Source organism: Leucoraja erinacea, chromosome 1 (assembly GCF_028641065.1).
Source record: "Leucoraja erinacea ecotype New England chromosome 1, Leri_hhj_1, whole genome shotgun sequence".
In the NCBI taxonomy this organism is placed as follows: domain Eukaryota; kingdom Metazoa; phylum Chordata; class Chondrichthyes; order Rajiformes; family Rajidae; genus Leucoraja; species Leucoraja erinaceus.
The window spans coordinates 138614030-138638683 of NC_073377.1; the positions used below are offsets into that span (position 1 = coordinate 138614030).

At 48.6% G+C, this 24654-nt stretch overlaps 1 protein-coding gene across 3 annotated transcripts in view; it reads left to right on the forward strand.

Moving 5' to 3' along the window:
- Positions 1-24654, forward strand: part of LOC129702503 (probetacellulin-like) — a 49300-nt gene that overhangs the window by 1002 nt on the left and 23644 nt on the right. The window contains exons 1-2 of one of the 3 annotated variants that reach the window (XM_055644233.1): positions 12141-12541; positions 21942-22034. In XM_055644233.1, coding sequence (XP_055500208.1) covers positions 12493-12541; positions 21942-22034 — 142 coding nt within the window. In that variant the 5' untranslated portion in view covers positions 12141-12492. Of the gene's footprint in view, positions 1-12137; positions 12542-21941; positions 22035-24654 lie in introns of those variants that run through there. The other 2 variants (XM_055644241.1, XM_055644249.1) reach the window with 2 other exon arrangements.

Below are 24654 nucleotides of genomic sequence, written 5' to 3' on the forward strand. Positions count from 1 at the left end.
AAAAACCGGGAACTGGAACGGCGACTGTCAGAGTGGAACACACACAAAAACACATCGCAAAGGCGGGGGCCAGGGCAAGTAGGGGGAGCACTGTCTGAAATTCACATGGTGCAAAGCCAAGGTGATACAGACACACACCACGATGAACAGGAAGGTTAGCGCTGTAAATAAGACACCTAGCACAGTGTACGGTAAGCCCTTTAAAAGAGGGGGGAAGAAAGGGGGAGAAGGAGTGGAGATAACTTTTAAGAAGCCCGACAACTTTTAATAAGCTAGAGTTACGCAGCTGTGAAGCTCGGCGGACATTTAACATCACCGGTCGGTTATCCTTGGTTCTGAAAACTGCTTACATTGTTTTTCCCCAATGAGCCAATGAAAATGACCGGTCAGCAAAGGCGATTAACTAAAACTACCTACGACTACCTCGACTACCTACAATTTTTGGTCGCAGAAAAATTTTCAACATGTTGAAAAATTTTGCGCCGACCATACTGAGGCCGTGACTAGTTCCCAGGTTGCGGGAACTCCTCGCGACCTTGATGGAGACTCACCAGAGACCACCAGCGAACATGTGGCGACCATGTGGCCTTCTGCACTCGCCTAAAAAGTCGCCTAAGTGGGACAGGCCCATAAGTCTTCTGGCAGCTGATCTTTAATCCAAGGGTAATTTACAGAGGGGCCAATTAACCTACAAACCCGCACATCTTTGGGATGTGGGAGGAAACCGTAGCACCCGGAGAAAACCCTCGTGGTCACAAGGAGAACGTGCAAATGCCGTACAGACAGCACCCGTGGTCGGGATCGAACCCGTGTCTCTGGCGTGTGAGGCAGCAACTCTACCATTCACCGTGGTGTCCATAAATGTACCTGGTCACCTGGTATTGCTGATTAGTAATTTCTTATATCATTGATTATTATATATCTATTTGTTGTGTTATTGAATTTACAGGCCCGTTAATCTGCAGCCAGTAAGAATTCCATTGTTCCATTGTCGGTAGAAATGACAATTGAGCCTTTGTGACTCTTTAAGATTGGAGAATAACATCAGGCAATGCTGGAAACACTCAGCTGACCAGGCAGCATCTCTGGAGAGAGAAACACAGAGTGAATGTTTCAGGTTCAGGACCTTCCTTCAGAACTTTGTCAACTTGTACCACCCCACAATCTTCACACAAGGATTAGGACCAGATGACAGTGTTTTGTTGCCGTATGTCCTGAAACGGAACAATTACATTCTTACTTGCAGCTTCTGGTCATGTTAGAGTCATAGAGTGATACAGCGTGGAAACAGAGCTATTGACCCAACGTCCACACTGACCAAGATGCTCCATCTACACTCGTCCCACCTGCCTGCATTTTGCCCATAACCCTCCAAACCTATCCTATCCATGTACCTGCCTAAATGTTTCTTAAACGTTTTGATACTACCTGCCTCAACTACCTAGTTTAGCACCCATTGTGTTAAAACGTTACCCTTCATGTTAGTATTAAATATTTCCCCCCATCACCATCGTGCTTGGTGGCTGTGCCAAACCAGACCATGAAACAGGTATGCTTAAGGATAAAGGGGAAATCCTTTAAAACCGAGATGAGGAGAACTTTTTTCACACAGAGAGTGGTGAATCTCTGGAACTCTCTGCCACAGAGGGTAGTTGAGGCCAGTTCATTGGCTATATTTAAGAGGGAGTTAGATGTGGCCCTTGTGGCTAAGGGGATCAGGGGGTATGGAGAGAAGGCAGGTACGGGATACTGAGTTGGATGATCAGCCATGATCATATTGAATGGCGGTGCAGGCTCGAAGGGCCGAATGGCCTACTCCTGCACCTAATTTCTATGTTTCTATGTTTCTATGAAACCAATTAACCTACAAACCTGCACGTCTTTGGGATTTGGGAGGAAACCGGAGCACCTGGAGGAAACCCACACGGTCACAGGGAGAATGTGCAAACTCCACACAGATGGCACCCGTAGTCAGGATGGAACCCGGGTCTCTGGCGCTGTGAGGCAGCAGCTCTACTGCTGCACCAGTGTGCCTCGGAAATCAAGGTGACGATGCAAGGTGCAAAGATCAGGGTGTGTTTTAGGTGACGATATATTGGAGGAGAATGCCTTTATGCTTGACAATTGAAGGCATGTACGTACATGCATACTGGCCTGTGCTATCTTTAGACCAGCTTTAACTTAAACTGGAGCCACACCCTTGGGAAAGGTCAAACGACCACAAGACACATTTTGTTCATCAACTCTTTGCACTGGAAGTTCTGCCTTGAAGGAATGCGGCACCACATGTCTCAGTGAACTGAATTTAGTTTCACTTAAACAGTCATTGGATTGGATTGGATTCAATTTATTGTCATTGTCTCAATTAAGAGACAACAAAATGCTATTACGGCAGGAAAAGAGGTCCTAAGGCCCGTTACATAAGTTCATTAGGAGCAGAATTAGGCCATTCGGCCCATCCAGTCTACTCTGCCATTCAATCATAGCTGATCTATCTTTCCCTCTCAACACCATTCTCCCGCTATTCCCATCACCCTTAACACCCGCGCTAATCAAAAATCTGTTAATCTCCGCTTTAAAAGTACCCACTCCATGTTGACCAAGTTGACGTACAGGGCTAGTCTCATTTGCCTGGTTTTGTCCCATATCCTTCTAGAGCCTTCCTATCCGTACCGACCCAAATGTCTTTCAAAACTCATAATTGTGTCTGCTTCTATAGCTTCCTCTGGCAGCTCGTTCCAGATACAGACAGCCCTCTGAGTGATAAAGTTGCTCCAAATCCCTCACCTCTCACCTTCAGCCCGTGCCCTCTAGTTTAGAATCCTCTATCCTGGGGGAAAAAGACTGTGAGCGTTCACTTTATCCGTGCCCACCATGGCCTTGTACACCTCAGTAAGGTCACCCCGCCCTGAGCCTCCTGCGCTCCAGAGAAAAAAGTCTCAGTCATCTTCAGAACTAATTCCCTGCGATCGCTGGTGCTCACAGAAGGACGTGTGGGCCTCTTGTTAACGTCGAGTAAAGGCATGTTCTCTGACAGTGCAGCACCCTGAGCTACCATCAGCCCAGTGGTCTGTGCTCCAGGACTGGGCTCGCACTACCTCTTGGTGGGAGCTGTTACAGTGTTGCTGGGATCCGCAATGCTCTGCCTGGAAAGGTGGGGGCAGGACAGGGGGTGTGTGGGGGGGAGGGGGAGGGGAGCCGTTGCAGGGGGAGAGGGAGCAGGAGCAGATCCATCAGGAATTTTCAAAGATCGACACCAAGTGCTGGAGTAACTCAGCGACTCAGGCAGCATCTGTGGAGAACATGGACACAGAGTGCTGGAGTAACTCAGCGGGTCAGGCAGCATCTGTGGAGAAAAGGGATGGGTGACGTTTTGGGTTGGGACCCTTTTTTAGACTGAAAGTAGGGGGTGGGGGGAAACTGGAGAGGAGCAAAGACCAGGACAAACCAGGGCTGGTTCCAACGAGGGAAATACTGGAAAGTTCAGGCCGTGAGGAAAGAAACAGCAGTGAAGCGGAGATGGAGATAGTTATTGTTGGCCCAACAGTGAAAGACTCTTGGACTAATACATGGATAGTAAAGGTTTAGTGGGATATCATGGGATATGAGACCAGCTTAGATGGGCATCTTGGTCAGTTATGTGTTGGGCCACTCAATACGCCCAACTCGTTCGTACTGGCCCAGGTACCCATCTAAGCTAGTCCAATTGCCTGTCTGGAATCTAGGAGACTCATACAGTACGAGGTAGACAGACATCCCCTGAGAGAAGGAATGTCTGACAATATGGGTCGCGACCAGAAACATCACCTATTCCTTCTCTCTGCCTGTCCCGCTGAGTTACTCCAGCTTTTTGTGTCTATCTTTGGTGTAAACCAGCATCTGAGGTTACATCTCATCCCATCTAGCATGTTTGGCCCATATCTACATCTCTGGAACTGATGCGCTACAATGCTGAGAACTATATTCTGCACTCTGTATCTTCCCCTTTGCTCTATCTATTGTACTGGTTTGGCGTGATTGTATATATCTGTTTGGAAAGCATTCAAAACAATGCTTTTCACTGTACCTCAGTATACATGACAATAGAAACATAGAAACATAGAAATTAGGTGCAGGAGTAGGCCATTCGGCCCTTCGAGCCTGCACCGCCATTCAATATGATCATGGCTGATCATCCAACTCAGTATCCCGTACCCGCCTTCTCTCCATACCCTCTGATCCCCTTAGCCACAAGGGCCACATCTAACTCCCTCTTAAATATAGCCAATGGCCTCGACTACCCTCAGTGGCAGAGAGTTCCAGAGATTCACCACTCTCTGTGTGAAAAAAGTTCTTCTCATCTCAGTTTTAAAGGATTTCCCCCTTATCCTTAAGCTGTGACCCCTTGTCCTGGACTTCCCCAACATCGGGAGCAATCTTCCTGCATCTAGCCTGTCCAACCCCTTAAGAATTTTGTAAGTTTCTATAAGATCCCCTCTCAATCTCCTAAATTCTAGAGAGTATAAACCAAGTCTATCCAGTCTTTCTTCATAAGACAGTCCTGACATCCCAGGAATCAGTCTGGTGAACCTTCTCTGCACTCCCTCTATGGCAATAATGTCCTTCCTCAGATTTGGAGACCAAAACTGTAAGCAATACTCCAGGTGTGGTCTCACCAAGACCCTGTACAACTGCAGTAGAACCTCCCTGCTCCTATACTCAAATCAATCAATCAGTTTTATTCATCACATACACAATAAAGTGCAGTGAAATGAATTTGCCAATAGCAGAACAATCAAAAAGGAACACACAATACACAATAACATTTAACACAAACATCCACCACAGCATTCTTCACTGTGGTGGAAGGCACAAATTGCAGTCAGTCCTCCTCCATTGTTCCCCCGTGGTCTGGGCCACAAACCTCCGCAGTCTCCGCTATGGATGGCCTGATGTATAGGCCCTCTCGTCGGGACGGTAAGTCCCTAATCGGTGCTTTCCTACCAGAGGCTTCAGGATGTTGTAGGCCATAGGCCAGCAGTCGGAGCTCTTCTCTGGGGATCCCCGGCAAGGGATCCCGCTCCGGATATTAAGTCCACGCCGCACCCGCGGCTAGAAGCTCCGCAGATCGCGGCTTCAGGCTGAGCAGTCCACGTGCCAGCGATCAGAGGACTCCCTTCTGGCGATCCCCGGCATAGGCTCACCCGCTCTGCGATGAGAAGTCCACGCTGCGCCTGCTCCAGGAAAGGCCGCAACAATCCCTGGAGTTAGGCCGTGAGGGAGGTGACATGGAAAAAGTGGAGTAGTCGACTGAAAGTAGAAGCATCCGGAGGAAACCCACGCGGTCACAGAGAGAGCATGCAAACTACACACAGACAGCAGCCGCAGTCAGTGGCACAGCAGTAAAGTTGTTGGCTCACGGCAACAGAGGCCCAGGTTCGATCTTGACTATGGCTGCTGTCTGTCCGGAGTTTGTACGTTCTCCCAGGTGGGTTTTCTAGTGTGTAGGATAGTGCTAGTGTGTGGGTGATCACTGGTTGGTGAGGACTCGGTGGGCTGAAGGGCCAGGTTCCATGCTGCATCTCTAAAGTCGAAAGTGTAAAGTCTATCCATTTTTTGCTTTCTTGTTTTATGTTTTCTTTTTGTCCCGTTTCAGTTTATTTTGGTTGCGTATGAGTGTGGGGGGGTGGGAGAAACATGTTTTTGGTATCTTCCTTCGGGGGGATGCGACCTTTTCTTGTCATATCCCCCCGTCTCCGTCTGCGCTGTGGCCTAATGGCGGAGCTGGCGGCCTCCAACTGGGACCGACCTCGAGGTCAGGAGGCAGAGCCAGGACTTACCAACACGGGGCTGGCCAACTTCGGGGCTGTGGTGGCGTTGCGGCGGCAGCAACCCGACTTCGGAGCCTCGGAGGCTTGGCCGCGGGCCCAGCAGATGACATCGTCGGGAGCTTGCAGGTCCCAGGTTGGTGACCTGTTTTCCAGAGTTCCCGAAACAAGTTCCCGCTGGACTGGAGGGGGCAGCTTTGTACACCCCGGGCCGCGGAGTTTGAACCGGCCCATCCGCGGAGCTCGGATTCGGCCGCGAGACTTACTTACCATCACCCGGCGGAGTCACAACATCGGAAGCCTGGATCGCCTCAACGCAGAGGGAGAACAAGGAGGGAAGAGACAAGGAATTTAGGACTTTTGCCTTCCATCACAGTGAGGAGGACCTGGTGGACTCACTTTGGTGGATGTTAAATGTGTGTTTTGTTATTTTATTCTATGTTATGACTGCAAGGCACGAAATTTCGTTCAGACTGAAAAGTTACTTCACCAATATTCCCACCAGGTATCTGCTGCCATCTACTGGTGGATAATGGAAGGGAAATCCCTGCAACTGGGATTCCCAAATGTAATCATCTTGGAAAAACGACACAAAATGCTGGAGTAACTCAGCGGGTCAGGCAGCATCTCTGGAAATGGTTCCACTAGTGGGAGAGTCTAGGACCACAGGTCGTAGCCACAGAATTAAAGGACTTATTTTTAGGAAGGAGATGAGGTGGAATTTCTTTAGTCAGAGGGTGGTGGATTTGTGGAATTCTTTGCCACGGAAGGCTGTGGAGGCCAAGTCAGTGGATATTTTTAAGATAGATTCTTGATTATTGCGGGTGTCGGGGGTTATGGGGAGAAGGCAGGAGAATCGGGTTAGGAGGGAGAGATAGATCAGCCATGGTGGAGCAGACTTGATGGGCCGAATGGCCTAATTAAACTCTTATCACATGACCTCATGAACACCACCACCCGTGACCACCACAAACGTCCGTCGCCCCCCGCAGCCGCTCCTGCGTTTCCTGCTCCATGGTCGCCGTGTCCCACTTTCTGAGCCGATCACGGAACCTTAGGGTGTTTTCGAAGAGCGCAGAAGGTGCACCAGCGCAGGAACGATCACAGTCGCCGATTTCCCCCTTCACCTTTCACCACTGATATCTTCTGTAGAAGGGTCCCAACCTGTAACGTCACCTATCCATGTTCTCCAGAGATGCTGCCTGACCCGCTGAGTTACTCCAGCATTTTGTGTCTTGTTGTGCCAACCAGTATCTGCAGACCCTTGTTTATACTGTGCTTGGCTCTGTTTTTGTTGTGTTTAATTTGATTCTGTATTTGTGAGCAGCCCAGACCATCGCACAAACCAACCTCCCTTCCATTGACTCCTCTACACCTCACGCTGCCTCGGCAAGGCCAGCAGCATAATCAAGGACCAGTCTCACCCTGGTCACTCCCTCTTCTCCCTTCTCTGATCAGGCAAGAGGTACAGAAGTGTGAAAACGCACACCTCCAGATTCAGGGACATTTTCTTCCCAGCTGTTATCAGGCAACTGAACCACCAACTAGAGAGCAGCCCGGATCTCCCATCTACCTCATTAGAGATCCTCGGACTATCTTTAATCAGATTTTACTGGACTTTCTCTTGCTCTAAACGTTATTCCCTTTATCCTGTATCTGTGGACGGCTTGTTTGTAATCATGTATAATCTTTCCACTGACTGGATAGCACACAACAACAAAGCTTTTCACTGTACCTCAGTACACGTGTTAATAAACAAAAGTAAACATAGAAAATAGGTGCAGGAGTAGGCCATTCGGCCCTTCGAGCCTGCACCGCCATTCAATATGATCATGGCTGATCATCCAACTCAGTATCCTGTACCTGCCTTCTCTCCATACCCACTGATCCTTTTAGCCACAAGGGCCACATCTAACTCCCTCTTAAATATAGCCAATGAACTGGCCACAACTACCTTCTGTGGCAGAGAATTCCACAGATTCATCACTCTGTGTGAAAAATGTTTTTCTCATCTTGGTCCTAAAAGACTTCCCCCTTATACTTAAACTGTGACCCCTTGTTCAGTTCAACATCGGGAACAATCTTCCTGCATCTAGCCTGTCCAACCCCTTAAGAATTTTGTACGTTTCTATAAGATCCCCCCTCAATCTTCTAAATTCTAGCGAGTACAACCCGAGTCTATCCAGTCTTTCTTCATATGAAAGTCCTGACATCCCAGGAATCAGTCTGGTGAACCTTTTCTGCACTCCCTTTATGGCAAGAATGCCTTTCCTCAGATTAGGAGACTAAAACTGTACACAATACTCCAGGTGTGGTCTCACCAAGACCCTGTACAACTGCAGTAGAACCTCCCTGCTCCTATACTCAAATCCTTTTGCTATGAATGCTAACATACCATTCGCTTTCTTCACTGCCGGCTGCACCTGCATGCCTACTTTCAATGACTGGTGTACCATGACACCCAGGTCTCGTTGCATCTCCCCTTTTCCTAATCGGCCACCATTCAGATAATACTTTCCTGTTTTTGCCACCAAAGTGGATAACCTCACATTTATCAACATTATACTGCATCTGCCGTGCATTTGCCCACTCACCCAACCAATCCAAGTCACCTTGCAGCCTCCTAGCATCCTCCTCACAGCTAACACTGCCCCCCAGCTTCGTGTCATCCGCAAACTTGGAGATGTTGCATTCAATTCCCTCGTCCAGATCATTAATATATATTGTAAATAGCTGGGGTCCCAGCACTGAGCCTTGCGGTACCCCACTAGTCACTGCCTGCCATTCTGAAAAGGACCCGTTTACTCCTACTCTTTGCTTCCTGTCTGCCAGCCAGTTCTCTATCCACATCAATTCTGAACCCCCAATGCCGTGTGCTTTAAGTTTGTATACTAATCTCTTATGTGGGACCTTGTCGAAAGCCTTTTGAAAGTCCAGATATAACACATCTACTGGTTCTCCCTTATCCATTCTACTAGTTACATCCTCGAAAAATTCTATAAGATTCGTCAGAAATGATTTAACTTTCATAAATCCATGCTGACTTTGTCCAATGATTTCACCACTTTCCAAATGTGCTGCTATCCCATCTTTAATAACTGACTCTAGCAGTTTCCCCACTACCGATGTTAGACTAACTGGTCTGTAATTCCCCGTTTTCTCTCTCTCCCTCCCTTTTTAAAAAATGGGGTTACATTAGCTACCCTCCAATCCTCAGGAACTACTCCAGAATCTAAAGAGTTTCGAAAAATTATCACTAATGCATCCATTATTTCTGGGGCTACTTCCTTAAGTACTCTGGGATGCAGCCTATCTGGCCCTGGGGAATTATCGGCCTTTAATCCATTCAATTTACCTAACACCACTTCCCGCCTAACCTGGATTTCACTCAGTTCCTCCATCTCATTTGACCTCCGGCCCCTTGCTATTTCCGGCGTATTATTTATGTCTTCTTTAGTGAAGACAGAACCAAAGCAATTATTCAATTGGTATTTTTTTCTTCACATATATATATTAAAACTTTTGCAGTCAGTTTTTAAGTTCCCTGACAGTTTTCTTTCATAATTTCCCTTTCCTAATTAAGCCCTTTGTCCTCCTCTGTTGGTCTCTGGATTTCTCCCAGTCCTCTGGTAGGCTGCTTTTTCTGGCTAATTTGTATGCTTCATCTTTTGTTTTTATACTATCCCTGAATTCCCTTGTTATCCACGGATGCACAACCTTCCTGATTTATTCTTTTGCCAAACTGGCGTGAACAATTGTTGTAGTTCATCCATAAAATAAACTAATTCATGCCATTTCTGCCAGCAATTATTGTGAAGGGATTTGGGTCCCGTATCTAAGGAGGGATGTGCTGACATTGGAGAACGTCTAGCGGAGGTTTACGAGAATGATCCCAGGAATGATTGGGTTAACATAGCATTCCATCCCAAAGGCACGTGTGTGTAGGTTAATTGGCCTGATTGCTGGTCGGCGTGGACTCAGTGGGCTGAAAGGTCTGATTCCGTGCTCTGAACTAATCCTCTTTTGCCCCCCCGCCCCTATATTTTCACCATGTTTTTGTGCTGACACGGTGGGCCGAAGGGTCTGTTTCCACACTGTATCTACAAGAAGAAAGTCTAAAAAGATAGATGGGCTGCTGGGATATCGGTGACAATCAGAATAATTATATGACATCCTTAATGAAGTAAAACCTTCCAAACTGCCGCGTGGGCGAGCTGATAGCCATTCAGTTAGAAGACAGCATTCCCATCACAACTCAATGTTCTCAGGTAGACAAAAGTGCTGGAGAAACTCAGCGGGTGAGGCTGCATCTATGGAGCGAAGGAATTAGGCAACATTTCGGGCCAAAACCCGAATTTTGGGTTTCCTTCTTGGAAGAAGGGTTTCTCCCCAAAACGTTGCTATTTCCTTCGCTCCATAGCTGCTGCCTCACCCGCTGAGTTTCTCCACCACTTTTGTCTACCTTCAATTTTCCAGCATCTGCAGTTCCTTCTTAAACACTTAATTTTCTCAGGATTTATCTGAGGTTTAAAAGTTGCCCTGTCTAAGTACAGGTGCAGTTTATTACTAGGACATGGCAGTGTATGCGTGATGAAGTGTACGTCTGAGGTTAATTAGGCAGCAAGGTTCCCACTCTGCTGGGGAACTCTTGCGCTCCCTATTAGGAAACAATTCCAAAGCTGTAAACGCGATCGCTCTGTAAGATAAACAGATGCATCTGGGCTGCATAGTTGCAAGCCTCTGTCAGACTCTCGTTCCTCTCTCCTTGAAGATCTTGCTCCTGAGTTCCTGGCAATAGCTCTCCTACCCAACGACCAAAGAAGCATTCAGCACAGCGTGGCATTGTGCAAGACCTTGGTGCGGCCACATTTAGAGTGAAGATAGACACAAAATGCTGGAGTAACTCAGCAGGACAGGCAGTATCTCTGGGTAGCAGGAATGGGTGACGTTTTTCGGGTCAAGACCCTTTGTGTTCAGTTCTGGACACCATGTTATAGGAAAGATGTTGCCAACCTGGATATATCTCTCTACATCACCATCGGTATCTCTCGTCTCCCTTTCCTCTGTCTCTCAGTCTGAAGATGCTTCTCGACCCAAAGCGTCACCTATTCCTTTTTCTCCAGAGATACTGCCTGCCCCGCTGAGTTACTCCAGTGTCTACCTTCATGAACAAAGCTATGCTGACTGTCCCTAATTAACACATTAATTACCAAATGGAAGCAAACCCTATCCTGTAGAATCCTCTCCAATAGTTTCCCGACCACTAATGCAAGACTCAACTACATTTAAATCTGTTCAATTAATTTAATCAATCTCTGTAAAGCACTTTGGTTCAAATACTGGTTTTGTTGAAAAGTGCTATATAAATAAAGATTATTATTTAAGGGTAGTTTGTAACTTTGCCTGCATCTTGTGGCAACTCTTTTGTGCACAGTGTAGGCAAAAAAGCAAATAATTTCATTGTATCTTCATGGTACTATTCTGACCCACTGAGTTACTCCAGCTTTTTGTGTCTCTCTTCGGTTTAAACCAGCATCTGCAGTTCCTTCCTGCATAAACTCTATGTGTACAGATACCCTGACAAGGAGTGTGCGGCAAGGAACTGCAGATAGATACAAAAAGCTGGAGTAACTCAGCGCGACAGGCCGCATCTCTGGAGAGAAGGAATGGGTGACGTTTCGGGTCGAGACCCTTCTTCGCGGACTGCAGATGCTGGTTTATATCGAAGATAGACGCAAAGAAGAGTGTGAAGAAGGTTTCAACCCAAAATGACACCTGCTCTTTTTCTCCAGACACGCTGCCTGATCTGCTGAGTTACTCCAACACTTTGTGTTTACCATGACAAGGCGTATTTAAGCTGGTTTTCATATTGTACTGATGGAAGTAATATGAAAGGTTCACCACGTTCTGTGGGCCGCAAACTGGTTACATAAATGCTGTTCGCCTAGAACATTTAAACAAAAATGTTAACACATTCAAAGGGTGAGGCAGTATCTATGGAGCGAAGGAATAGGTGACGTTTCGGGTCCAGCCCCTTCTTCTCCACCCGAAACGTCACCTATTTCCTTCGCTCCATAGATGCTGCCTCACCCGCTGAGTTTCTCTAGCATTTTTGTCTACCTTTGATTTTTCCAGCATCTGCAGTTCTTTCTTTAACGTGTTCAGGGAGTAATATTCAGAAGGGGATTAATGTTAATCTAGTTGGCAGGGACATGTGACGAGTTCCTACACTAAAACAAAAAGCTTTTTTCACTGTACCTCAGCACACATGACAATGAACAAGATACTTTTAATGAGGCAGGTTCCACCTCCAGGCGGGGGAGAAGGTCGATGTTTGGAATTGCTACTTTAAGCCCTGCCCTGCAACTTGCTGCCGCGTTTTCACAGCCGACAAGCAAGTGCAGAGAGAGGCGGTGCAGTGCAGCGTCTGTAACAAAGATCACGGCGCTCTTCAGCCCGCCGGGCCGGCTCTGCACTCACTAGTGCCGGGGCTTTAGGCGGAGAGTGGAGCTGGTATTCGGACGGATTCACACCCGCACCCTCTCCCCGTCCCCTGCACTGGACACGGCAGCGTTGCAGGTTGCCACGGCGCTGCAGGTGTACAGCCTTGCCTGTGCTTGACGGCCGCACCGACAGACTGGGACACAAGCAGCGGGGCCGCAGCCCCCCCACACACTCGACCACCATGGGCGGCCGACCCTGGCGCCACGCACTCAGTCTAGTCCTGGCCACAGGTGAGGGGAGAGAGTGGGAGGTGACAGGTGCGGGCAGGACAGGTGAGGGGGAGACGGGTGCGGGCAGGACAGGTGAGAGGAGGAGGACACGTTGGGGGCAGGACAGGTGGGGAGAGGGCAGGGGAGGCAGGTGAGGGGAGGGATGTGGATGGGTGATGTAGTGAGAGGGAGGGGGGGAGGAAGTTGAGGGCAGGTGTGGTAGGAGGGGGGGGGGGTGTGGGATGATGGGGAAGATGTGTTATGCGGAGAGGGAGAGGTTGACGGGGAGGAGACGGACAGGACAGGTGAGGGTATGATGGGGGCAGGTGAGGGGCGGGATGGGATGGGGGAGGTGAGGTATGGGAAGGAGATGGTGGTCGGTGGGGAGGGGAGGGGTGGTGGTGTGAGCAGCTTGTGAGGAGATACAGGTGAGGGAGTGGGGTGATGGGTGAGTGGTGTGCTTGGCTGCAGAGGTCAATGAGAGTTGGCGCCGGTCATCGAAGGGTCCGTGGCCGCATCTTGACTTTAGTATTGAATCTGGGCTGAATGGATTGTATGATGTAATTAAACCTGTTATCAGGCTTCCATCTGCCAGAGTACTGTCCAATTCAAATCCAAGACTGCAAAAAAATAGCAGAGAGTTATGGATGTAGCCTATTTTATGTCAATGATCAATGATATCAATGATCATCAATGATTTGGATGAGAACTCACGGGAAGATTAGCAAGTTTGCAGATGAAACTAAAGTGGGCGGTTTTGCAGATAGTTTAGATGGTTGTGAACAATTGCAGCAGGATCTAGATCAGTTGGCCAGGTGGGAGGAGGAATGGTTGATGGAATTTAATACAGAGAAATGTGAGGTGTTGCATTTTGGGAAGTCTAACATGGGCAGGACCTACACAGTGAATGGCAGGCCTCTGGAGAGTGTTGTAGAGCAGAGGGATCTAGGAGTGCAGGTGCATGGTTCCTTGAAGGTCGAGTTGCAGGTAGATGAGGTGGTCAACCTGTATCTTTTGGCACTTTGGCCTTCATCGGTCACAGTATTGAGTATAGAAGTTGGGAGGTCATGTTGCAGTTGTATAAGACGTTGATGAGTGCATTCAGAGTATTGTGTTCAGTTCTGGGCACCATCTTATAGGAAAGATATTGTCAAGCTGGAATGGGTACAGAGATGATCTACAAGGATGTTGCCAGGATTAAATGGTGTGAGCTATAGGGAGAGGTTGAGTAGGCTGGGACTCTATTCTTTGGAGCGTAGGAGGATGAGGGGTGATCATATTGAAGTGTATAAAATCATGAGAGGAATAGATCGAGTAGATGCACCGTCTGTTGCCCAGAGTAGGTGAATCAAGGACATAGGTTTAATAGGTGAATATGAGGGGTAACCTTTTCACACAAAGGGTGGTGGGTGTATGGAACAAGCTGCCAGAGGATGTAGTTGAGTCAACGACTATCCCAACATTTAAGAAAGTTGGTAAACACAAAATGCTGGAGTAATTCAGTTGGACAGGCAGCATCTCTGAAGAGAAGGAATGGGTGACGTTTCCAGACCCAAAACGTCACCCATTCCTTCTCTCCAGAGATGCTGCCTGTCCCGATGAGTTACTCCAGCATTTTGTGTCTACCTTTGATTTAAACCAGCATCTGCACTTCTTTCCTAGCATTTAAGAAAGTTGGACAGGTACATGGATAAGACAAGTTTGGAGGGACATGGACAAAACGCGGGCAGGTGGGACTGGTGTAGCTGGGACAAGTTGGCCGGTGTGGACAAGTTGAGCCGAAGGGCACGTTTCCACGCTGTATCACTCTATGACTCCAGGACTCACACAGACCAGACTCCCCACCATTGACTCCATCACACTTCACGCTGCCTGGGGAATGCAGCCGACATAATCCAAATGTACTTATCAAAAACTTACAAAATTCTTAAGAAAGTTGGTAGACACAAAATGCTGGAGTAATTCAGTGGGACAGGCAGCATCTCTGAAGAGAAGGAATGGGTGACGTTTCGAGACCCAAAACGACACCCATTCATTCTCTCCAGAGATGCTGCCTGTCCCGATGAGTTACTCCAGCATTTTGTGTCTACCTTTGATTTAAACCAGCATCTGCAGTTCTTTCCTAGCATTTAAGAAAGTTAGACAGGTACATGGATAAGACAAGTTTGGAGGGATATGGACAAAACGCGGGCAGGTGGGACTGGTGTAGCTGGGACAAGTTGGCCGGTGTAGACAAGTTGAGCCAAAGGGCACGTTTCCACGCTGTATCACTCTATGACTCCAGGACTCACACAGACCAGACTCCCCACCATTGACTCCATCTACACTTCACGCTGCCTCGGGAAAGCAGCCGACATAATCAAAGACTTGTCCTTGTCCCACCCCGGTCATTCCTTCTTCTCCCCGCTACCGTCCGGCAGAAGGTACAGAAGCTTGAAAGCGCGCACCACCAGACTCAGGAACAGCTTATTCCCCTCTGTTATCAGGCTTCTGAACGGCCCTTCCATAAGCTAGGGTACTGTCCGATTCACCTCTACCCCATTGCGGATATTGGACTTTGTCACTGGAACTGATGCGCTACAATGCTGAGAACTATATTCTGCACTCTGTATCTTCCCCTTTGCTCTACCTATTGTACTGGAGTTTGTCATGATTGTATATATGTGTAGTATTATCTGACCTGATTGGATAGCATGCAGAACAAAGCTTTTCACTGTACCTCAGTACATGGGACAATAATAAAACTAAACCTGTGGTCTTGTGTCTTGAGCACAGAAATGGGCACTTTGGGCCACCTTGCCCATACCGACCAAGTTGATATAGTGGGCCAGTCACATTTGCCTGCATTAGTCCCATAGCCCTCGGTACCCTTCCGTAGTCCTGTATCGTGAGAGAGTGATTTCTGTTCCTACTGTTACAGTGGCACGGTGGCGCAGCGGTAGAATCACAGCGCCAGACACCCAGGTTCAATCCTGGCAAATTCATTTCACTTGCACTTTATGTGCAATGTGACGAATTAAACTAATTTATTGATTGCTGGATTGATTAACTACGGATGCTGTCTGTGTGGAGTTAGTATGTTCTCCCTGTGACCACGTGGGTTTGCTCCGGTTTCCTCCCACACTCCAAAGATGTACAGGTTTGTAGGTTAACAGACATCTCTAAATTGTAAATTGTCCCCAGTGTGCAGGGTAACGCTAGTGTACGGGGTGATCTCTGCTCGGTGCGGACTCAGTGGTGTGAAGGGCCTGTATCTGTACTGTATCCCTAAAGTCTATAAGTTACAAGCTGCCCTAGAATGATCTATTTTGCTGCCTCAGAAGGGACCTTGATGAAAAACATGAGAGTAACAAATGTTGTTTGTTTAAGAAGGGAAGTAGCAAGAATCCAGGGAATTGGAAATAGTTGAACCTTGCATTAGTGGTCGGGAAACTATTGGAGAGGATTCTACAGGATAGGGTTAGCTTCCATTTGGTAATGAATGGGTCAATTAGGGACAGTCAGCATGGCTCTCTGGAGAAAAGAGCAAAGTGACGCTCGTGTCGAGACCCTTCTTCAGACTGAGAGGCAGGGAGGATGGAAACGAGAGATATCGATGGTGATGGGAAGAGATATTGAACAAATTAATGAAAGATATGCAAAATGATAAAGGATGTTTAAGAAGGAACTGCAGATGCCGGAAAATCGAAGGTAGACAAAAACGCTGGAGAAACTCAGCGGGTGAGGCAGCATCGAAGGGAATAGGCAACGTTTCGGGTTAAAACCCTTCTTTCGACCCAAAACGTTGCCTATTTCCTTCGCTCCATAGGAACAGAAACTCACCCGCCGAGTTTCTCCAGCATGTTTGTCTACCTACAATGACAAAGGAAACAGGCCACTGTTGGCTGTGTGCTGTACCTGTTGTGCCTTACTAACTTAATTGAGTTTATTGATAGATACATAGAAAGACAGGTGCGGGAGTAGGCCATTCAGCCCTTCGAGCCAGCACCGCCATTCAATATGATCATGGCTGATCTTCTAAAATCAGTACCTCATTCCTGCTTTTTCCCCATATCTGTTGATTCCTTTAGCCCTAAGAGCAAAATCTAATTCTCTCTTGAAATGAGGGTAGGGCGGTGGATAGTGTCTATGTGGATTTTAGTAAGGCATTTGATGAAGTCCCCGCTGATGGGCTGATCCAGAAGATGCATGGGATCCAGGTCGATTCAAAACTGGCTTACTGATAGATGACAGCGGGTTGTGAGGAAGAGTAATATTCCAGTGGGAGTTCTGTGACCAGTGGTATTCCGCAGTAATCTGACCTGAGACCACTGCTGTTTGCGATATAACTAAATGACTTGGACGTAAAGGTAGACGGGTTGGTTAAGTCAAGTCAAGTCAAGTCAAGTTTATTTAGTTAGTAAGTTTGCAGATCACATCGAGATTGCTGGGGCCACGAGCTGCGGGCACACCTGTCAAACTATACAGTGAAATATAGATTAGCTACAGTAATGGGCAGAGAGATGGCAGATGGAGTTTAATCCGGGCAAGTGTGAGGTGTTGCACTTTGGGAGGCATTTTTGAGCGTATTTGTTGATGGGAGGTTGGGTTGCAATGTAGCTGATCTAACACAATCGGCAGACAGACCAGGGAGGAGAGATGACTAAAGGGCCTGTCCCACGGGCATCATTTGCGCGTCACGCACGTGGCGCATGACGTGTAAATTATGTCACGTAAATGACAGGCAAATAATGCCCGTGGGACAGGTCCTTATGGCTCAACATGTGGCTGCAGTTTGGGAATGTGCTCAATGAAATCAGGAACCTTTTACAGAGAACTGTATTGTGAGCAGTTTTGGGCTCCATATCTGAGGAGTGGTTCCAGAGGAGGTTTATCCCAGGGATTATTGGATTAACATATGATGTTTTGATGGCACTGTTTAGTTTAGTTTAGAGATACAGTGCGGAAACAGCCTCTTTCGGCCCACCGGGTCTGCGCCGACCAGCGATCCCCGCACATTAACACCATCCTACACCCACTAGGGACAATCTTTACATTTACCAAGCCTATTAACCTACAAACATGTACGTATTTGGAGTGTGGGAGGAAACCGAAGATCTTAGAGAAAACCCTCGCCGTTCACGGGGAGAACGTACAAAATCCGTACAGACAGCACCCGTAGTCGGGATCGAACCTGGATCCCCGGCGCTGTATTCGCTGTAGGGCAGCAACTCTACCGCTGCGCCACCGTGACCACCCACTGGGCCTGTACTCGCAGGAGTTTAGAGAGATGAGGGAAGAGAGAAGGAAAACAGTGAAAGGCCTGGACAGAGTGGATGTGGAGAGGATGTTTCCACTATTGTGAGAGTCTGGACCAGGGGCCATTGCCTCAGAATAAAAGGACATGCCTTTAGAAAGGAGATGAGGAGGAATTTCTTTAGCCAGAGGGTGGTGAATCTGTGGAATTCATTGCCAACGACGCTTGTGGAGGCCAAGTCATTGGGTATTTTTAAGGCATAACTTGACCGATTCTTGATTAGTGCGGGTGTCAGGGGTTATGGGGAGAAGGCAGGAGAATGGGGTTGAGAGGGAAAGAGATCAGCCATGAATGGCAGAGGAGACTGTGCTAGGTTTTCTCCGAGTGCTCCGGTTTCCAAAGACGTGCAGGTTTGTAGGTTGATTGGCTTCTGTTAATTGTAAATTGTCCCTAGTGTGTAGGATAGTGCTAATGTAAGGGGTGATCGCCGGTCAGCACAATCTCGGTGGGGCGAAGGGCCAGTTTCTGCGCTGTATTTCGAAAGTAAAGTCTAAGGTCTGCATATGATGCAAACTTGGAGGCACTGTTATCTGTGATGAAGGCAGCAATAAACATTAAGGCAAAGTGCTGGAGTAACTCAGCGGGTCAGGCAGCATCGCTGGAGAACATGGATCGGTGGTGATATTTGGGGTCAGCACACTTCTTTTTGATGCTGCCAGACCTGCTGAGTTACTTTGTGTTGTCGGAATAATTTACACGGGATGTGGGGTGGGAGATTGCAACCTTCACATGGTCCGCCCTGTTTCGACGAATGCAATCAATCTGGTGTGCACAATCAAATAAGATCAAATAGAACAAGTTGTCCTACAACTTTAGGCTGAGCACGCCATACGCAAGAAGAAGAAGACTTCTTTATTGGCCATAACTTGTCAGACAAGGGGAATGGTCGAGCAAGAGACTGCTCAACAGACCCAAAAAGCATGCAGCCTTTTTATATTTTATTATATGTATCAATTATATAAGATTATTATTGTCACGTGCACTAAGGTGCGGTGAAAACTGAGTAGGAAGGAACTGCAGATGCTGCTGCCTAAGACAGGCACAAGGTACTGGACAGCGTAGGACAGCAAAGTGCTGAAGATGGCAGGAGAATGGAGATGGGAGGGAGAGATAGATCAGCCATGATTGAATGGCGGAGTAGACTTGATGTGCCGAATGGCCTAATTCTGCTCCTATAACCTATGAATGTACAAAAATACAAGGATGTGAACGGTGGAAACTGGTTGGACAACTTGGTTGGGGGGGGGGGGGGGGGGGGGGGGGGGTGGGGGGGGGGGGGGGGGAGGGGAGGGGTGGAGAGGGTGGGGGGGGGGAGGGGGGGGGGGGGGGGGGGGGGGGGGGGGGGAGATGGGGGAGGGGGAGATGGGGGGGAGGGTAGGAATGCAGCAGTTCATTTGTCAGGGATGTATGTGCAATGAGTCACGTACATTTGTTCACATGGTTAGTTATTGTGATCCAGTACTCGGCCTTTCCTCCCAGGACAGGCAGGTATCCAAGTTAGACACAAGATGCTGGGGTAACTCAGCGGGACAGGCAGCATCTCTGGAGAGAAGCAACGGGTGACGTTTCGGGTCGAGACCCATCTTCAGACTTCGTGGGTATCCAGGTTGTCGACTTCGTGGGTTAATAGGAATATGAGGGGCCCGAAGAGCACCCGTAGGAATCTGATCAGACAGCACCCGTGATCAAAATCGAACCTTACCTGGAATATAATACGATAGAACTTTCTTTACCTCAGGAGGGAAATTGAAAGTAAAGGGCCTGTCCCACGATCACGTGACCTGCATGCAGCAAGCGCGACCAAACCGGAAGTGGGGGCTGCGCGGAGGTCGAGTGATCCCCGCACAGGGCCTGTCCCACGAGCATGCGATCTGTATGCGGCGAGCACGACCAAACCAGAAGCAGGGGCCGCGCGGAGGTCGAGTGAGTGGCGTGAAGCTCGAGCGAAGTCCGCGGGAAGTTCGCGCATGACATACGGCATCAAGACGCTGCGTCCGGCATCGTGGTGGTGCGTACGGCGTCGAGGCGGCGGCAGGCCGTTGCCGCGAGGAATATTTGAACACGGTCAGTTTTTCGGAGCCCCGCCTGATGTTGTGACCAGCTCCGCAAAACTCCATACGGCTCCGGCGATCGAAGTGGGACCGGCCCCGCGAGGCTGTACGGCTCAAGCGACCACGTTAGGTTGCACTTGCCGCATGCAGTCGCATGTTCGTGGGACAGGCCCTTAAGGCAGCAGCTCTACTGCTTGCCACTGTGCAGCCCGAGATGGGCCAAACAGGACTAGCTTAGATAGGGTGTCTTGGTTGGTATGGGTGGATGGGCCTTGGGCCTGTTTCCGTGCTGTATCATGAGCTTGTCCCATTTAGGCGACTCTTTGGGCGACTGCCAGGGACTATTTTAATGGAATTCATCTACGACACCTGGCAACAACCTACGACAGCAAAAATTGTCGCAATTGTCGCCAAAAAATTTTCTACGTGTTGAAAATTTTACAGCAGTCGCTTGTAGTTGCCCAAAAAATCGCCTAAGTGGGACAGGCCCATCACTCTGTGACATGCAGGCAGATGGGGCTAGTTTAATTTGGCATGATGGGTAGCATAGGCATTGTTAGCAAAAGGACCTGTTCCTGTTCTATGCTTGTCTCCTCCTCCCCCCCCCCCCCCCCCCTCCCTTTCCAGCCCTCTCTGACTATCTAACCTCGCTCACACCAGGGACAACACGGTGGCGCAGCGGTAGAGTTGCTGCCTCACAGCGCCAGAGACCCGGGTTCCATCCTGATTACGGTACATTCCGTGCCTTCCATACATTCTCCCCGTGACCGCGTGGGTTTTCTCCGGGTGCTCCCGTTTCCTCCCACACTCCAAACGTGCAGATTTGTAGATAAAATTGGCTTCTATAAATTGTAATTTATCCCTAGTGTGAGGGATAGTGCCAGTGCATGGGGTGATCGCTGGTCGGAGTGGGCCTGACGGGCCTGCTTCCACGCTGTATCTCTGGAGTCTAAAGTCTAGTGTTCTTGGCTCAATCACCGATGCTTTGCCTTCAGTCACTGCGCTGCCTTGCACTCGTGTCTCATCTCTAAATATATTTCTCTCCTCTCAGCCACTGGAGCTCTGTGTCACGTGCCTTGGCTTAGTTTACACTGTTCAACGCAGTACAAACTGTTCCTGCCGTAGTCACAAGGTTAGTGAGGAAATAAACAGCCGGGGGCGTGGGGGGGGGGGGTTTGTAGGTTAGTCACCTAACGTTCTTACAGTTAGTTTGCCAGCCTCCCCACCTCACACCCTTTCACCTCTCCCTTCCCTCTCTCCCTCCCCCACCTGGACTCACACACATTTACACACCATGGAAAAAGCCCTTCAACCAAACTTGCCCATGCCGACCAACATGCCCCATCTACCCTAGCCCCACCTGCCTGCATCCCTGGCAGCAACTCTACCCGCTGTGCCAGCTCAAATTTTCTATCCATGTACTTTAACAAATATGTCAACGTAGAACATTGAACAGTGCAGGGAACATGCCCCTCAACTCTCAATTTTCCCCACTATCTATGGCCCCTGATAAATTTTACATACTTGTACAAGGTCTCCCCTCAACCTCTGACCTCCTGGAGAAACCAGTCCCAAATTGTCCAACTGTAGCTCACACCCTTTAATCCAGGCAGCATCCTGTTAGACTTTTACTTTAGAGATGCAGTTCAGAAACAGGCCCTTCGGCCCACCGGGTGCGCGCTGGCCAGTGATCATCCCCGTACACTAGCACTATCCTACACACTAGGGACAATTTACAATTTTACCGAAGCCGACTACTCGACAAACCTGTACGTCTTTGGAGTGTGGGAGGATGCCGGAGTACCCGGAGCAAACCCACACGGTCACAGGGAGAACGTGCAAACTCCGTACAGGCAGCACACGTAGTCGGGATGGAACCCGGGTCTCTGGCGCTGTGAGGCAGCAATTCTATCGCTGCGCCACTGTGCCGCCCCTGAGACTTCTTCTGCACCACCTGCACCTTCTCCACATCCACCCTGAAATGGGGCGACCAGAACTGCAGGCAATACTCCAAATGAAAGCCAGTACATTTTTTTCTGATTTGTGAATTGAAAGATCATTCCTCTGTGTCTAGGTTTTGCCTGGTCGGCCGCTGCCATGAACTCTACCGGTACAGTGCGTGAAGATAAGGATTTATGTAACCAGGTGCGGCAGATAAATTGTACAGGTAAGTACCACAGGTAGAATAATTCCAGCATATTCATGTGTTCATCAGTGATAGGAGCAGAATTAGGTCATTCAACTTACTCCACCATTCAATCATCTCTCCCTCCCAACCCTCATTCTCCTGCCGACCCCATAACCCCTGACAGCCACACTGTTCAAGAATCTATCTATCCCTTAAATTGAGATGGAATGGGGGAGGGAGGGGGAGAATGCTCAAAGAGAGGTGAGCGTGGGGCAAAGCCTGGCAAGTGATCTACCCCTCATCCACATCACTTGCCTTGTTCTTCCCCATCTCCCATCTCTCTTCCTGTTTTCTCTCCCCAACTATAATCAGTCTGAAGAAGGGTCCTGGCCTGAAACGTCACCTATCCAGAGATGCTGCCTGACCCTCTGTGTTACTCCAGTACTTGGGGTCTTGTTTTAAAACCAGCATCTGCAGTCACTTGTGTCTTAAGTGATAGGTGGATACCAGTGAGGATAATTGGCAAAAGGGTGGAGAACGTGATATATATTATTTCTGCTGACTGGATAGCACGTGCCATTAGCTCACAGTTACACAAGGAAAAGTGTTACAGAGGTTGCTTGCATGGTGTAGCGAATTTCACAAACCTTTGAGATTATTTATTCCACACATACAAAACATTAAGGGTGATTCGTCCAAGAGGATTAATGGAACTGAGTGGGTTGATAAAGACACAAGGAACTGCAGGCGCTGGAATCTTGGGCAAAACACAATGTGCTGGAGGAACTCAGCGGGTCAGGTGGCAACTGTGGAGGAATGTTTCGGGTCGGGACCCTTCTTTGGAATGATGGGATGGGGGGGAGGGGAGGGGGGGGGAGGGGAGGGGGGGTATGGTGAGTCTCTTGCCCAGAGTAGGAGATTTAATAGGAATCTGAGGGTAGCTTTTCCACACAGAGTGTGGTAGCTGCCAGAGGAGGTAGTTGAGGCAGTGACTATTGTAACATTTAAGAAACATTTACACAGGTACATGGATATGACAGGTTTAGAGGGATATGGGCCAAATGCGGGCAGATGGGACTAGTGTAGGTGTGACGTGTTGGCTGGTGTGGACAAGTTGGGCCGAAGGGCCTGTTTCCACGTTCTAGCACTCGATGACTGAGTGATTAATGGATACAGGTCGGGAGGGATGTGATTGGCAGAGTGAGTGACGGAGGTGATGATTTGGGTTGGGGCCCTTCTTCAGACTGGAGGAGAACTCCTAAAAAAAAAACAAATCAACCATGGATGCTTACAACCATGGCCTACTCCTGCACCTATTTTCTATGTTTCTATATAATCAGTCTGTAGAAGGGTCCCGACCTGAAATGTCTCCTATGCACATTCTCCAGAGATGCTGCCTGACTCCAGCGCTTTGTGTCCTGTTTTAAAGCCAGCATCTGTTGTTCCCTGTGTCTGTAATTGGCGAATGGGTAGAGTAAGTGATGCGTAGTCTTTGCACTGACTGGATAGCGGGCAAAATAAAAGCTTCACTGTGCCTCATCACCCATGACAATAAACTAGACTAAACTAGAGGTGACAAAGAGTCCCATCTTCCAATCGACCATTTTCCGACTCCATGGAGAGGCACAGTGGAGTAGCGGTGGAGTTGCCGCTTTACAGCACTGGAGCCCCAGGTTCGATCCTGACAATGGGTTCTGTCTGTACGGAGTTAGTATGTTCTACCCGTGACCTGCGTGGGTTTTCTCCGGGATCTCTGGTTTCCTCACACACTCCAAAGACGTCCGTGTCTGTAGGTTAATCGGCTTTGGTATAATTGTAAATTGTCACCTGGTGTGTGTCGGGTAGTGTTAGTATCGCTGGTTGGCTCGGACTCAGTGGGCCGAAGGGCCTGTTTCTGTGCTGTATCTCTAAACTAAACTAAAGTAGGATACTGACCTACAATGTCGCCCGTCCATTCCCTCCACAGATGCTGCCTGACCCGCTGAGTTCCTCCAGCACTTTGTGCTTTACTCAGGATTTCAGCATCTGCAGTCTCTGTGTCTCTAGAAATGCTTGTGGTCTTATTCCATGTCCCACATTGACTGCTGCTCAAATAACCACAGACGGAAGTGGATGGTTTAATGATTGCAGTATTGCCGAGATTTAGAAGCTAATTATTCACCACCGTTTGCAGTGCTATTTGATCTCGCCTGTCAGATACTTGACATTCCGAGGCTTCTATTAATATTTGACTGTATTCATTCCTGTTCACCTGCTTGGTTGTTGCTTTATGGGTGAGCCCGGCTGTCGATGGGTGACATGTTGTTGGTACTAGACATCTTCTCCCCACTCCCATTACTGCCTCGGCAAGGCCAGCAGCATAATCAAGGACCAGTCTCACCCACATGCTCACTCCCTCTTCTCCCCTCTCCCATCGGGCAAGGTACAGAAGTGTGAAAACGCACACCTCCAGATTCAGGGACAGTTTTTTCCCAACTGTTATCGGGCAACTGAACAATTCTACCACCAACTAGAGAGCGGTCCTGACCTCCCATCTACCTCATTGGAGACCCTCGGACTATCTTTAATCGGACTTTACTGGATCTTGCACTAAACATTATTCCCTTTATCCTGTATCTGTACACTGTGGACGGCTTGATTGTAATCATGTATAGTCTTT